Source organism: Phalaenopsis equestris, unplaced genomic scaffold (genome assembly GCF_001263595.1).
Source record: "Phalaenopsis equestris unplaced genomic scaffold, ASM126359v1 Scaffold000036, whole genome shotgun sequence".
NCBI lineage: Eukaryota > Viridiplantae > Streptophyta > Magnoliopsida > Asparagales > Orchidaceae > Phalaenopsis > Phalaenopsis equestris.
The window spans coordinates 6,783,661-6,800,864 of NW_018164478.1; the positions used below are offsets into that span (position 1 = coordinate 6,783,661).

The 17,204-nt window shown below is 34.8% G+C and overlaps 1 protein-coding gene across 1 annotated transcript in view; it reads left to right on the forward strand.

Moving 5' to 3' along the window:
• LOC110018809 (DNA repair protein RAD50) overlaps positions 1–17,204 on the forward strand; it is a 63,988-nt gene extending 46,784 nt beyond the window's left edge. Inside the window, exons 17-23 of the mRNA XM_020716246.1 lie at positions 13,334–13,459; positions 13,540–13,592; positions 15,791–15,941; positions 16,040–16,102; positions 16,400–16,533; positions 16,615–16,743; positions 16,832–17,204. Coding sequence (XP_020571905.1) covers positions 13,334–13,459; positions 13,540–13,592; positions 15,791–15,941; positions 16,040–16,102; positions 16,400–16,533; positions 16,615–16,743; positions 16,832–16,871 — 696 coding nt within the window. The 3' untranslated portion in view covers positions 16,872–17,204. The remainder of the gene's footprint in view (positions 1–13,333; positions 13,460–13,539; positions 13,593–15,790; positions 15,942–16,039; positions 16,103–16,399; positions 16,534–16,614; positions 16,744–16,831) is intronic.

Below are 17,204 nucleotides of genomic sequence, written 5' to 3' on the forward strand. Positions count from 1 at the left end.
GTACCTTTCTAGTGTGAAGCATCGATGCAGATGATGAGTTGAAATGAGATCGACGAGGCAATTAATTATCTTGCAATTCTCTCTCTCTATCTCTCTCTTCCTCTTATTTTCTTTAATATATATACTATATAATAAATATTTTGTATTATATATTATTTGGTTCATAGGCTTGGGACAATGAAAAAGTGGAGCCCAAGCGAGCAAGAGAGATAAAACATTCAGTTATGTGAATATGAGTTAATGTGGAGATCATTAAGATTAAGAGAATGAGATGTATATTGTTTGCATTACTGGGAAGGATGAAGTGTGGAGGTGCTTTCCTGTTTCTGAAACGTAGAGGTGGCTGTGGAGAGGGCAAGCTTTCTTCTACATTCAAAGACTTCTGCTTTGGTGTGGTAGGAGTGAGCGACAAAAGACGAAGGGAAGAGGGTGGTCAGCTTTATTATGTGAAATGAAGCGGGATTGTTAGGGTAGGACTGGTGCCCCTCTTTTGAAGTGACGAACAGGAAGCTAAGTAGTCGACATGACATGCCGGGAGACACAAACAAGACTTGTGATTTCAGGATTTTGAAGTTTTAGCCGTCTTTGCACGCTGCAATCTTGTCATTGCTTTCCTCACTAGCCCTAGTCACGATTGCATTTTGAAACTTGCAGTCATGAAAGGGAGGGGGCTTAAGCCTTTTTTTGTTTTTGTTTTTTTTTTTGTTGCTTGCCCTCAGAAGGAGCGGGATTTACTTCATTTTTCTTTGTTTTGAGCCAAGAAGCAGTGGGGCGTGAGAATGTTTTTAGAAACCAATGGAGAGAGGAAGTAGTTGTAAGTTTAAATTTATTTTAATTTCTTTTCCCCTTTTCTTTTGTATATTTTGGCAACATTGCTATTTTGAAACTTAATGTCTGTAGGGTAATTCTCTAACTTAAAAGACAATCTTCATTTAAATCTCTTTGAGTATATGTTATATGATTAAATTGCTTGCCTCATGTAGCTTGTTCTTTTGCTCAATCCCTTATCATCACACTCAATTGTTCAATTCCTGATCACAACTAATATTATACTATTGTCCTCTAATCAAAACCCAAAATTTTTCTTCAATTTAAACTCTATTTAGGTTTTTATACCCATATGAAAACTAAAAAGATTATATGTACAATGTTTACCCCAATTACTTCCTTGTTAACTAACTTTCATGGACCCCTTCTAATCTTTCAATTTGAAAATTTTTCAACCTTTGATTTTTTACATTATTTAATATAGGTTAATATTAATACTTACTAAAGATTAACTTTAAATAATTATTTCTGAAACCCAAAACCCTTACATTCACACCAAATTCTATAAAGAAATTTTTTCCTCAGCCGGCTCAATTCTTCACTGTTGAACCCAACTCATCATTAATGCCTATTGCCATGTACGCAAATGCTCTGTCACTCCCGCACGAAGTCGGTTCTCGCACACGCGGTGCCGTCCCTTACACATTGAGATGTTTGCTACTTTCTTGCATGCAGTCGTCGTCAATGCTCTCTAGCGCTCTCTCCTTTCTACTGAGACATCTATTCTTCTATGCTCCATGTTGTCTTCCCACTCGACACACCATCACTCACGCTTGCCATTTGCTTGGGATCGAATTTTGTTTGCCTCGCTTGTCCTGTAGCTAAAGGAATCTTGTTAATTGCCCTCCACCTACTATTAGCGAAATTGGCTTGTAGGTTTCGTCAAGCCTATATAGCCGGTTCAATTTTTTACTAGATTTTATATACTATATTGTTGGCACATGCCATTCTTTCTTAAACCAGAACAAATCAATAGTTGTGGTACTCATTCATATCTAAAACTTAATAAAGTTATACAAAGATAAATAATAATCATATGTGATCTGATGATGAAGGATTTATTAAATTTTCTTTTGTCAATTGGATAGGATGTTTGACAACATTTTAGAATTCTAAGAAGGTGTTTAAGGATCAGATCTAGCGGGAAGATTTTTGTAGAATGGCAAAAAGAATAAAATACTTGAAGTTGATGCAATTAGAAGGGTAAATTGATGTTGGCTGCTGTTTTGAAGGAAAAACCTAAAAGAGGGGTGCAGTCGGTGGTTAGGGCAGTGGTGCACGAACTTTGGAAGGTTTATCACTTGTTCCTTTCAAAGTACAAACTCATTGATTGAAGAAGAATAAACTAATAAACTCCAAAATATGAAAAAATAGAGAAAATTTTCTCCAAATAATATAAGCCAAAGCATAACTGTTCAAACATATACTTATTCTAATTAAATAAACCTAGATATGGGGCCTAAAAGACTCTTCACTGCTCTAAATGGAAAAGATCCTGTTACAGGATGTCTTGGGGCAGAATTTCCACCCCGGCCTTTGAATCCCTCCCATTTGGGCGAGAAATAACACCTGAGTCACTTTATTGGGTAGGATAGGCTTTCCTTTTTCACTGAAAACTTCTAGATCTTCTTAGTGCGGTGCAACTTAGCGACGTTAAATATAGGAAACTATTGCAGTCTCCCAACGGCTCAATTTTTAATGTGTTGTCATTAATCTTTTTGACAGTTCTAAATGGATTGTCAGCTCTATGCTTGAGCTTCTCAAAAGAACCTACATGAAATCTCTTCTTCTTAAATTTGATCCTTACCAAATCTTCTTATTTGAAGATTATCGCCTTTCTGGACTTACTAAACTTTTTCTAGTATTTCATGTGATGCTTACCAGTTTCTTCTCACTTGTTTATTTAGGGTATGAATTTCTCTAACTTTAGTCTCAGCATATGTGTTAAACTCAGTAGCTAGAAGCATTGGTATTATCTCTAAGTGTGTGAGGGGATTCTTTCCATGTATAATGTCAAAGGGGTTGTGGCATGTGAATTAGCTGATGAATATGTTGTTGGCAAACTCAACTTGAGGAAGAATTAAATCTCACTATCTGATGTTATTTCCACCAAGAGAAAAAGTTTAAAATAGTACACTGATTATTAAGAAGTGTCTAATTTAGTCCCCGAGTTTTAAAATGCTCCAACTTAATCCTCAGTTATTAAAAATTATTCCGAATTCGCCCTAAATAAAACTTTTCTTTTAATTTAACTCCTTTCTCATTTTGAAGGATAATTTTGTTTATTAATAAATTTACGAATTAAACATACGAAGGGCTTACCGATTCTCACTGGAGGATTTATACGCAAAACAATATCACCTTAACCTAAATCTTCACTGCTCCTCCACTCATGCGGCTTCTTCCCTTCTATTTCACCATCGACGGAGGAAGCAACTCAAGGTGCGTACTCATTTGCTGCTTCTCCACTCGACGAAGCAGTCTCCGTCTCAGTCTCTGTCTCAGTCTCCAACCGTGTTGCTTGCGTCGACGGCAAGGCTTCGTCTCCATCTAATCACTCCCCTTCTGTTTTACCATTGACATTGCAAACAACTCAAGACAAGTACTCATGTGTTGCTTCTCCACTCGATGGAGTAGTCTTCGTCTATGTCTCCATTTGCGTTGCTTGTGTCGACGACAATACTTCATCTCCATTCGAGTGCTTGCACATCCCCCTCAACCATCATTCATTGCAAAGAGAAGCGGCTTTGACCACGTCAGTTTGACTTGGAGAGGCTGCAACTCTAGTCAGGTAAATATGATACTAAGTTTGCGAAGAGGGGTAATTTTTCGAAGAAAACAAAGAGAAGCGGCTTTGACCACGTCAATTTGACTTGGAGAGGTTGCAACTCTAGTCAGGTAAATATGACACTAAGTTTGCGAAGAGGGGTAATTTTTCGAAGAAAGAAAATGTAATATATGTGGCAAATACATTATTTAATCAGATTTAAAAGCAGAAATGGAAAAATGGGATTTCATATTTTGTGATGTTTGCTTTTAATCGTATTTGAGCAGTATTTAATCAGGTTTTAAGCACAATTTAGCCAAAATCTAGCCAAACACCATATACAATAATTTTTTTGGTGGATGTATTTATAAATAATTACCTAAATGATGAAAATATCCTTCAAGTTTGCCAAGAATCTTTTCAAAAAATGTATTTGCTAGCTAGTTTGAACAGGAAAGCTTTACAGCAGCACTTGAAACAGGGAAAAAGGGAAAAAGGGAAAACGAAGCGCTCGAAACAGGGAAAACTGATTAATAGTTTCAAAAAATGTATTTGCTGGCTTCCCATCTCGAATCATTTGCTTTATGCAAGTTATTGAGTTCGGAACAACGCATAGTTTTCGATGGAATGTAATGATTTGGTTTTTGATCAGCTGTACCTGTAGATTTTGGCAACCTTATTGGTGTATCCAGTTCTGATTTTAGGGACTTAGAATTTTGCAAAGGCGACTCTAGTGTCTGATCATCAGCTGTTTTCAGAAGCTGCTCTGTGAGTGCTTTAGCAGTAGCCATTGAAGCCATGGAATTGGAAAATGACTTTAGATACTGATTAAACCCTTCCAGACAACACGAACATTAATTGTTCCAAACGAACAAATCTTCATTCCGTTTCACCAGCAATACTCCAATCGTATCTTTCTTTTTACTAGCAGATTTATAGCTTGATGAAATATCTGCCATCATATTGATAGGATCGGAATCATATATGTGAAATTATAGAACAGCCTGTCATTTAATTGAAAGATTAAAGTAGGCTAAGAATTTGCATAACCAGTGCATGAAGCTCCAACCAATGAACGTCAGAATGGTTGATGAATGCAATATTACATAAAACTGAAAGATTGTTTTTATGACTCAAAACTTATTACCTCAAGTCAATACATAAACACCAAAGCAATGCTTTAGACCCAGCCTTAAATTAAAGGAAGATTTACATACATACCATTTAACTCATATGCATTTACATATCTAACACCTAAACTTCGATTTTTACATACATGCCACCTTCTATATGCATGAAAAGGATGAAAAGGAGATATCACTTTTCAAAGTTACATTAGTGGTATTTTTAAAGTGATATAAAAGATTGCTGTAGCATAAGTGTAAAAAGTAAAGTTTAGGTGTTAGATATGCAAATACATTGGAATTGGGTGGCATATATGTTAAAACAGGATATATTCAAATAAGACGAGCTTGTACGATATAGAATTATCACCTATACTTGAAAAAGGAAACATAGAGAAGAAGTAACCAAGCAATTGAAGTAAATAAAAAATTGAATACAGTAAGTTCAAGATTCAAAGCAATGCAAATAGAAACTCTCCATTCAGATCAGTACATAAAGTAAGCTTTGTTCTGTAAAGAAAATAAAAATGAATTACATGCCAGAGGTTCAGCAATTAAATGACGTTATGATTCTCCATAAAACTTCTAATTCCAGCATCTCAGCCAAGGTGTTCCATAGTATTGCTGTACCGTGAAACACTTGCCAAATAAGAACACAGAGAAGAATAGAGAAACTCAAGTAAACTAACAATGAGTTCGTTTACTAGTCTAGAATTAGTATTAAGGAGTTTCAGACATAATTTAAAAGTGAGGTTAGGAGAAATAAGAGAACCAAGAGGAGATTGAGGGATGCCAAGCCCCATCAGAGAAAAAATGCACAATCTTTGCAGTAACTGTCAGAAATTCAGTGTAATGCATCCCCATCTTTAAAAAAAGCGATCTTGCAATATAACCCTCAAAATCGAACACCAACAAATAGCTAAATACAATGAAAACCTAGAATCAAGCGCAGAAGAACATGCAGTACACATCAAATTATAAACCTTTAAGCAGAAAAACTCTGCAAAACCAAAAAAATTGCTGAACAAAGGAGCTCTGCAACATCAGCTGCTGATGGAGAAAAATCAGAATCAATCAGCAACGCAGTTATACAATACCTTTACCAATGAATTTTCCCCAAGCGAACCACTAAATAAGCCGCTCAGATCTCAAATCACAACTTATAGCCACAAAACACCCAGATCAATTTCAATCAATTTCAACACAAACACTGACAAAAAAAATCCTAAGTTCGCAAAACCAAAGCGTAATGAAAAAGATGGAGATATGTGGAAGTGAAAGGCAAATTGATACCTTGTTCCCAAAGATCTCCACTTTAGCTGTTGCAGAATACTTCATCTTTCACTTTCAGGAGAAAATATTGCATCCATGGTGCAAAACGAAAAGAGAAGGGAAATGAAGAGAAACAGTGCTAGTTTAGGAAGACGAGCGGGGAAGAAGATCGCGGAAGAAGAGCGGGGGGAAGAACGCGTGGAAGATGCGGTCCTGGTCGAGGAAGAAGAGAGGGGAAAACGATCGCGGGGAAGAAGAACCTGGTCGTGCGCGGGAGGGCGATCCGCGTGGTTGGGAGGAAGAAATCAACGCGCTTGAGTAGCGATCCGCAGGATTCGGAGGAAGATTCGGAGGAAGAAGATCGAGGGCGGGAGGACGGGACGAGGGCGAGGGGCAAAACAAGGCTTTTTCACGCTGCAAAGCTGTGCCGCGGGGAGGATCCCGCTTTCCGCTTTCCGCTTTTCTTCGGCTTTAACTTTCTTGAGCCGCGACGCTTACAGCCAAACATCAAATAATGGCGATTCGGGGCTGCGAAGCTGCAAAAAAGCTACCCCAAACGGACCCTTAGTGTGGATCTGACAGAAGAAAGAGAGATTCCCCCTTTAAAGGAAACTTAGTGTGGATCTGACAGAAGAAAGAGAGATTCCCAGTAGAAGGATTCGAAAATATCAAGCTCAGAGCAGACGAATCTTTCAGAATATTAAGAAAGCTGAATGATAATGCCTACAAGATCGTCCTACCAGGGGATTACACTGTTTTAGTCAAGTTCAATGTTGCAGACCTGATGTTGTATTTCGAAGATGCAGAAGTTTTCATGTATGAAGTCGAAGCTCCTCCAACAACGGAAGATTGGCACAGGGCGTACCTTTCGTAGCCTTGCTATGGTGGAAGGCTGGATCGGCTGGTCCAACCAAGAGATTTGCCGCTTAAAGAGAGAGGATTCTCCCTTTTCAAATTTACCCCCTCCTCCTCCTCCTCCTTTCCTTTTTCTCTTTCTTTCCTATTTCTATTCATTTCCATTTCTGTCTTTCTATTCCATCACTTTCCTTTACTATTACCTTCTATTTCTATCTATTATCATATATTATTTATTTAATTGATTTGCTTGCATTAGAGGGGTCTTGACTTGTCTCAAATTTTTGCCTCTGGTATTTCTCCCTTTCGAGAGTTATATTCGATGACGAGAAGGTGCTACGGTTGTGACTAATCCGAGTTAGTGACTACCTCCATTGTTCCTTCGCCTTCCCCCTGCCACTAGACTTCTTCAACCTTTGTACTATTGTCGTCAACCGCCTCCAGCACGTTCCAATAGGTCGATCCTTCTTCAGCTCCCTTCTGGTGGGTCACCATCCCTCTTGTACCTGCCAGATAGCTGCCAACTCCTGCCGCTCCCTTCCTACGACACAACCACCTACTGCAAACCACTTTCTAGTTGACCGACACCCCTCCTACTCCGTCCTACATTGTAGCCACCTGCTGTCAGCCTCCTCCCAACAGACCGCAGGCACTCACTCCTCCGACGGTGCAACCACCTATTGTTAGACACTTTCCAGTAGGGTGACAGTACTCCCATTCCCTCCAGCGCCGCAATCACCTATTGTCAGCCATTTTCCAGCTTAGTTGCAGCTCCCTTTGTAATAACTGTAACTTTTCATAATAAAAAATGAATAAATAAATAAATGGGTGTTGACAATTAGAGAAGTCACATCTCGTCGTTTGAAAATTATTCGACGCTATTTTGAAAACTTCCCTTCATCTGAGCTAGAGAACGAGAGGAAGGAGGAGATAATGATGGTGAAGAAGGAGAGGAGGGAGATTAAGAGAAGTCATTGTATATCTATCCTGCCCGCTTGAACGCCGAGCCTCACGCTAGATGAATCTCTTCTTCAAGCTCTTACGCGCAACCAAAGAGGAAGAAGGGGGGTGATCGGCTTCGTGCGCTTGGTACCTTGCAAAAATGTGGAGGAAGAAGAGGGAGGAGTTTTTTGGTTCTGTTGAGAGGAGAGGAGCCGTAGCAGTGAGTTTTGCGTGCGGCTGTTAGGGTTGTCAAGTCGTGCGAAGTAGAAGAACCAGAAAAGACGGGATTTGTTGTGTTTGTGTGCGTCAGTGGAAAAGGAGAAAGAAGTCGCGGGTGTGCGACTATATGGATCAAACCGAGATCGAGGGAAGAAGAGAAGGGGAGCGTGTGCTTTAGGATGGTTGACCAAGCTAACGAGTAATTTTTATTAACTTGTTTTAATTAATTAAGTTTAGGGTTATATGTATGAATGTATGTATGTATGTATGTGTGTGTGTGTGTGTGTGGATAGGTGCTTTGAGAGGTTGATGAGCTTATTGCTTTCCTCCATTAATGGTTGGGGTGGAGCTTGATTGGTGTGGTTTGGTGTGGAGGAGTGAGGTATTTATAGGCTGGGGAATGGGAGAGGGGAAGAATTATTTGTAAATTTAAATAAATATCAATTGAAACTTGATATTTTTTTATACGCATGGAAAGTTATGATGCACCAATATATGCTTCTTGGATCGTATTTAAATAATATTAAAATATAATATACATGTGTGCCTTAAATCAGTGAATTAAACTTTTTAAAAATATTTTGTATAAGCAAAATGAAATATATATATATATATATATAAAGGTTAAACTTGAGTGAATTTCATATCAAGATTGAAGCTATTAAAATCCTGAAATTAGAGATGATAAGATGCCAAGCCGTGCAGGAAGAGCTGAATCGAGCCATATATTAAGGTAAAGAATTTTATGCACATTTAATTAATGAGTGATAATCAAAGAACTGAGGATTTCAACTTTTATAGTAGTTTTTTAAGGCTAAGTTGAGTAATTATTTTTTTTTATGCATTGAATTAATATTTTATTAAATGAATAATTATTTTATTAGATGACTTAAAATAAGTATTTCATTTATGTCTGACATTTTGAAAGCCTGAAGTGGTATCACATATGGGAGAATAATAACGGGTATAAGAAGATGCATTTTAAGGAATTTTAAGTTTATATGAAATGAAATACAAATGTTAAGTCATACAGGATTGCTCCAGATAGTACTGATAGGGGATGTGATGCACCCGTGCACTATAAAACAAATAATAAAGGTGTATTTTTTGGTGCAATTTTAATTGTACATTTGGGTATATTTTTAAGGGTACTTACAAGTACAATTTTATAGGGTACCTTTAGTTTTTGGGGATTCCTTAGGTTATGATGTTATTCTTGTTATGACTCTTAAAGAGGTTAAAAAGAGTAAATACTTAAAGTAAAATATGAAGAGATAATTAAAATAAAAGTTTGCAGTTTTACGAAGTAATGAACTGCAATTTTTTTTATCATTTATGCATAGTATTGACATAAAAATTTAACACATTTTAAACTTATAATTGTTCACTAAGTTATGTTTATGTTGAATTTAATTCTCTTTCAGGAAAAGAAAAAGAGATTTGGTTTACAGGAGAAAGGTCACTGTTGTTAGGTATTTATGTTTGTTTCTTTTTATTTTTTTCTTTAGATAGTGATATATTGTTATGTGTTGGTTTGAAATGTCTTCAGATTATCTTTGTTTCAGAATGTTCTAAATTTATTGCACTCTATGGATATTTGTGGTTCTTAATGTTTGTAAATGAGTGTTGTATGCCATCAAAGATTAAAGAGTTGAACATAATTCTTTGAAGAATACAGGGATTTCAATCAAATGATTAAGTATTTCACTATGTAAACAACTAAATGTTGTCAACATCAAATTTTCCGGAAAAAATAAGGCTGTCATGACTTTTTATTCCAAATCTCTTTCTTATTCCTACATCAACACAACTTCTCATTTTGAAGCATATCCACTATAAAATTTTAATGGTTTGAGACACTCACAAATTATTCTTCATTGCACCAAAGTAGATAATCTTTTGCTTTTGGCTTCATAAGCTTGCCAACAATAATTTTTCCGATCTCTAACTCCCTTCTTTTACAAATCTCCTTTAATTCTAATATGGCATTCAAACTGTCCTTAGTTTTGCATTTAACATACATCACCGCATTAAAGATATTATGAAAGAATTTTTCTCTATGTGGATGACAACAAGTTTACATTTCATCATATTATCCTTCTAGTAAAGGCAGATCCCAAAAAAAGGATATTTTTGTCCGATTATGAGCAACACTATGTGGAAAATAAAAATGAAATGTTAATAACGTCCGACCACAATTCTCGCCTTAGTTAATTTTAAGCCTCGGGAAGGGTCGTGACACTCTGCCTTGCCTTCTGGGGGCCTCTGCTTCATATTGAGAGCTTTTTATGTGCTTTTGTGCTGTTTTATTTTTATTTTGAGGAGTCACTGTTGTCACGTGACTGTTTGCATGTTTTATGTTGTTTATGTTGAGTAGTCGTCTTTGTAACTTTTGAATTCAACAATAAATATCTTTCTTTTGGTCGTCATTTGGGTTAACTCCGGTAAGAATCAAATTGGAAATTTGATTTTGAAAATATATCTCTTCAATTGAAATCTTCTATCAACTCAATCATTATCGGGATAATGAACATTTGCAATACTTTTATTTTTAATTTACGACATTTGGTACTTCATTATTTTTGAAATATTAGCATTGTCAACTTCATTTCTTATTAGGAGTAAGATCAAACTAGGTGATTTGGACTTGCAAATTTTTATACTTATTATTTAGACATTATTAAAATTATTAGACTCGTTGACTCATATCTTTAAGAGGCTGATAAAGGAGGATCAAATTAGTTGAGCAAGACTTACAATCATATCCTACAATTAAAGCGGCTCGTGCGGATTTATAATTTTGAGATTATGCACACATTTAAACATACCCATATTATGCATTTTATATAAATATGGGCACATATATGATCATTGTATTTTATGTAATTTAAGGGGTTATAACTTGATGCTTGATGCATTTAATTACATAATATTTTATGTTCTTGAAAGGCACATTATGATATTTGATGCATTTATAAGATATAAATGCATATTTTTAAATGCCCACTCATCTTTTGAGGCAGTATATTAGAGTTAGAAAATCCTTGAAGCGCAAATGTAGGATTTTAAAATCATTTTGAATTTGAAATGCATGCCTAGATTGTACACAATTTCTTTTTTGGCTTTAAAAGGAATCACCTTCTGTTTCACTAATAGATGTATTGTGAATCCGGTAACGAGATCTTATGACTCTTGCACAAGTCTTAAGCTATTTATATCCAAAGCGAACACTAACTTAAGTCTAATTAAATCATAAAATTATTTAATCATCTTGAAAATTTAGGCAAATATTATTAGTTTGGAATGCACAAGTTTTATTTTGAGCATTAAACAAAATCACGTTTTATTTGCTAGCTGATGTATTATGAATTCAGTGACAAAACTAATAAAACTTTCACAATTTGTGCTAATGACGTGCATAGTTTTATTTTGAGCATTAAAGAAAATCACGTTCTATTTGCTAGCTGATGTATCTTGAATTCAGTGACAAAAATAATAAAACTTTCACAATTTGTGCTAATGACGTGCATAAAATAATATTGATTTTTTTTTTCAAACGATTGCGTTCTGTTTAATTCTGAATTAGAGTTGGAGATTCAGTGGTGAATTGACATATTAAGTCCCGTTTAGCATTTAAAATTAACATTTATGTATTTAATTAGCCCCAATTTTTGTATTTAAGTTCTAATCACATTTGAATTTAAAGATGAATTCAATCACATTAATGGACAAGCCATTTAAATTTTCATGAATGTTATATAAATATCAAGCACATTAATTTTATTTTCTTGAAATGAATTGAATGATAATCTCAGTGATTAATTTATATTTTGTAACATACAATTTCTTTTATTTTTTTCATTTTAAAAGGCCAAATGTTCATATTTTTAGGTTACTTGCATGTCCAAATGTTCACATTTTAATTTTTTTTTTCCCCGAGTTACTAAGGGATCAAATTCTTAAAGTCATTTGCATGTCTACCAGTCTCTATCTATATTAGGGGGCATTGCGGAGAGTGATAGTGTGCTCAACTGTCTTAAAAGACATGTTACTCAGTATCATGAGACACTACGATCAGGGACAGTGTATTTTAGCACCGTGTATAAGACACTGTGAGTCTTCAATTAACTTGCAAAATGTCAAATATAAGCGTGCATTTCCTTGATATGGTTTTTTTTTTTTTCTAAACCGTACTTAATTCCTTGTACATGTACTCAGGCTTCTCAAGACGAGTATTTAAATTTCATTAAATTTTCACCGATTTTTCATTAAATTTCCTCAAATTACATAAATTTCTCTGATCGGTGCTTAATTTCCTGGATAGACCCAGCTTTCCCCAAAAAAGTATTTTAAAATTTCTCCCCACCCTTTTTTTTTCTAATATCTTTTTGAGCGAAATCGGCGAAGTTCAGGATGGTGAAACAATAGAATTAGTGAAACAATGTCTGAGACACAGGAGCCAAGAGAAGTTATAGGGCTCACTGTTTTCTGAATGGGAAGACGGGGAACCAGGAGAAATTACAAAAACTTTGGCGGGAGTAAGTCTTATTTATTTATTTATTTATTGGTCAACAGGGCACTCTCCTATATACCTTAGCAAAGTGAGTTGATGATATATCGGTTAGGTGGGTGTCACCGAGTCCTTTGCTGAAGCATTGGCTATTGATGACTTGAATGCTTAAGTTAAGCTTCACTAGCTGAACTTTAGTAATCGCAAATTATAGTTCATATTTTTAATGCACTACTAAACAAACATAATATCTAATTAAGGTAATTAGAACTTTCTATATCTCACATACAGCTTTTGCCACCAAAATATTAAATTGTCTTTTTAGAATTGGCTTCTTTCTTGCCTATGGTTTTTAGGCTTATTTATTTGTGATTTTTTAGGGTTTAGTCTGCCTCATTCTTTGTCCTGGGCCTGTCACACGTCTTACTTTTATTTTCTTAAATTGCATATCTTTGAGACAAGCTTTGGTGCTGTGCTTTTTTTAAGTTGTGTCAATTCTTTGTCTGAATTTTAATACCATAGGCCTTGCATATCTAGATGATAGGTAGAAGGGGCATTTACCATACCACACAATTCTTTTGTTTTTACATATATCACATCAAAACTTTCATATTTACACAACATTCATATCTTTAATATCACATGAAAAATGACACTACTATCACTCTTTAAAGGCGAAATACACCTTTTCATGCATAAGCTTAAAATGGTATGTAAATATGAAATTTTAGGTGAGAGAAATGCAGTTACATAAAAATTGTGTGCTAGGTATATAAATTTCCCTAGATAATATTTCCTTGTTAACACATTTTACAGCTGAATAGATGTCAAGGTACAATTTCAGTGTACCTAAGTAATGTATCGAAGAACAAGCACGATCTCAAGCAAGGACAGTACACTGACATTGACAAGCGCTACTTCAACCAACTCATTCAACTTAAGGTAACTGATTTAAGTTTGTGATGTTCTTTTAAATTTTAAATAGTTGCAGTATGCCCACAAACTTAATTGTGATGCTGCAGACCACTGAAATGGCAAATAAGGACCTTGACAGATACTACAATGCACTTGATAAGTAAGAATTTGAACTATTTACTGATTTCACGCCATACTCTTCATTTTATTTGAGTAATGAACTAGACTATGCTTCTTCTTTCATTATGTTGCTTAGATGAAGATATCAAATTACTCTTCTTTTTATTGTAATTCCAAAGAAGCTTGACAGCTTGGAATGCCAAAGATCTTTATTTGTTTTGTCAGGAAAAAGTATTTTGATCTAGTATTACTTTGTAGTGGAATCCCTAATTTGTAGCAATGGAATGAATATATTATAACAAAGGTTAACTAATTAAATATATTTTATTTTCTCTGAAAAAGCATTTGTAAAGAAAGGTTAAAGCTTATATATTTTAGCTTACTTCTTACAGGATTCATGGCTGGATTTAACGTAAACCCAGCCAAACGCGAAAAACAGGAAGCTAAATTCAATGCTTTGTTAATTCCATTTTCCTCTCCATTCCTTCTATTTTTGCACGTAAATCATGATTTTTTAAATTCAACTGTTTGGTGGATTTAACTGATTTAGCTTGGAAAGAAAATAATTGATATAAGATCCTGGAATAAAATGACAAATACCTCTAAAAACTTTAATTGGATTCAACCTCAGCCGAACAAAACACTATTATGGATTTAACAGCGTATGGATTTGATAAATCAGGATTTACCGGATTTACTTAATCAAATTTAACGTAAATCCTAATTGAAGCCAAGCACCTCTTAGGTTGTAGTTTTTTTCAATGAAATATTTATTTGTGGGTTATGTGGATGGTAGCAAGTTGTTACTGTCTAAAAGTATGCGGTTCAGAAATCAAATTCCTTTTAAAGGGTCTTCAACCAAATTATTTTCACATGTGGATCTAAAGGCTCTGTGCTTTACCTTAATGATTGATCTAGCCACTATTATATATTTTGTACTCCTCCATTTGACCAAGTTACATACAGAAAATATACAATTTTGACATATTCAGCATTAAAAAAAACTTCTACATTGGCGTGCTCATTCTTACTGTATAATAGTTCTTTTTTTTTTTCCGGAGACTTCTTGGTATCTGCTAGTACATGAATAGTGGCTTTTCAATATTTCTATTTTGGAGTTTTGATTTGTTGACTAATAATTCCTATAATGGAAGAGAGATTATTCCCGTTGGCAATTAGATCACTTTACCAACCAAAAAGAAACTGTGATAACAAGAAATTTTCTCAAAAAATATTTTTATCAACAACATTCAACTATTAATAGGAGTATAATGAAGTTTACCACTTAAAAGTACTTTTTTTTTTGTTGTTGTTGATGAATAGTCCCAATTCATTGGGGCAAGGAAACTCTTTTCCTGGAGGCAAGTTAGAAAGTATTTGAGATGACCCAGATGTTTATCCTAAAAACATTTTGGAATATAATGTTTTTTCTTTATTGTTGAATAAAAGTGGGGTGATATGTTTTTGTTAAGCTTACAGACTCTGTTCTGCCCCTAAGCAATAATTATTTTATTTAAACAAATTCAGTAAGATCGTCATAATAGATGCCATTAGTTACAACCATTTGCAGCAATGAACAAATTTAATTTTGTGGCCCTATCTATAGTATTATTTAGTAATAGTAAATATCTATCTACAATAAGGTTTGAATACGATGTCCCGAAGGACACCCAGCTAACATGATCCACTTGCTAAAGCGTGTGCCTTATGAAGTACATGCATCTTGAATTTTACTGCTGCTACTCAAGTTTGTATAGTCTGAGGTTTTCTGTGCAATTAAATAGTTTGGAATATGCCAATACTGAAAAGACTTCCCTTAGTTTATAAATTGAATTAACGCTGCATGGTTTTATATAAAAATATTATTCTTGAAATGCAAATGCAGCAAAACTTGCACTGCTAGAAGCTTTCTTAGCAGCAATGTCGTCCTCAAGTCATGCATTGCAATGCTTTGTTTCTGAACGTGATCTGTGTGATTAATATTTGGGGCATTTACATGCATACCACACAATCTTATGCATTTACGTACGTTTCACTTTAGATGTATTCCACGCAAATCTTTAACATAACATCAAAAATATCACGATCACTGTCTTTTTAAAAATGAAATACATCTTTTCATGCATAGGTTTATGACACCAAGGTGTTATATGTGTAAATATTGAATTTGGGTATTCGATATTTTAATACATAAGTATGTAAATTTCCTTGATTTTTTTAATAATTGTTCTGCACTAGGGCACTCATGCGGTTCCACACCATGAAGATGGAGGAGATAAATAAGATCATTAGGGAGCTATGGCAGCAGACCTATCGAGGACAGGATATTGATTACATAAGTATACATTCTGATTCTGAAGGTGCTGGAACTCGATCCTACAGCTACCGAGTGAGCCATATGAACTTATTTGGCTAAAGTTTCTTCAAACTTATGTCCCTGATCTTAAATAATTGTCATACAATTGAAATAAATGTAAATATATGTAGGTCCTCATGCAAACTGGTGATGCAGAGTTGGAAATGCGTGGAAGGTGTAGTGCGGGTCAAAAGGTGAGTGAGATGCAGAAAATTTACATGCATACCAAGAAATTCTTATGTATTTACATATCTATGATCTATATTTTACTTTTTTTTTTTACATTTATACCATCTAAATCTTTCTTATCACATAAAAAATACCATCCTTTTAACTTTTAAAAAGTGAAATACACCTTTCATGCATTAGGTATGTAAATTCTTGGGAAATGAGTGGTATGTATGTAAATTTTCTTATCTTGCAATGATAATGAGCAATTTAGGATGAAGAGTTTACTACGTGTAATTAAACAATATATTGATTGTACGTAGGTTCTCGCTTCGCTGATTATAAGATTGGCATTAGCGGAGACATTTTGTCTTAATTGTGGAATACTTGCATTGGATGAACCTACTACTAACTTGGATGGTCCAAACACAGAAAGCCTTGCTACAGCCCTCTCGAGGTACTTCTGTAAATTTTCTTAATTAAATAATTTTACAATCTTCTGCCCCAAATATCTCCTCACAACCCCTCTTTCTGTCAGAATTATGGAAGATCGTAAAGGACAAGAGAATTTTCAGTTGATAGTTATCACTCATGACGAACGTTTTGCTCAGCTAATCGGTCAGCGGCAACATGCCGAGAAATACTATCGGGTTACCAAAGATGAGCAGTAAGTCTTAAGGCTTTGATTTACTTTTTCGTACTATTTTTGCAATTTTCATCATTCACTGCGGCTTATTTCAAACTTCTAAAACCAGTCAGCACAGTATAATTGAAGCCCAGATGATATATGATTGATAGCAATTTTGACACCACAAATAGGCTAAATGGAGTTCAGAACGTCCATTTTCGCCCACATTGCCATTCTATTTTGGATTTATTCATTTCAGTTCCAGCAGAATGCTAATTTTGTGATTTCACTATCAAATGCTGCAACAGTTATATGTTAAACCTCTTTCTTCACATTTCTCTATAAAATTATTAAGTTTTAATATTATTGTATTTATATGCTGTATGTTCTTTTTGAAGTATTTTGAAGATAGCCCTAATGTTTTTAGCTGGAATTTTTGTGAGGGATACATTACAGAGTTTGGATTATCTGTTTTTAACATGTACTGTAACGTTGAAGTA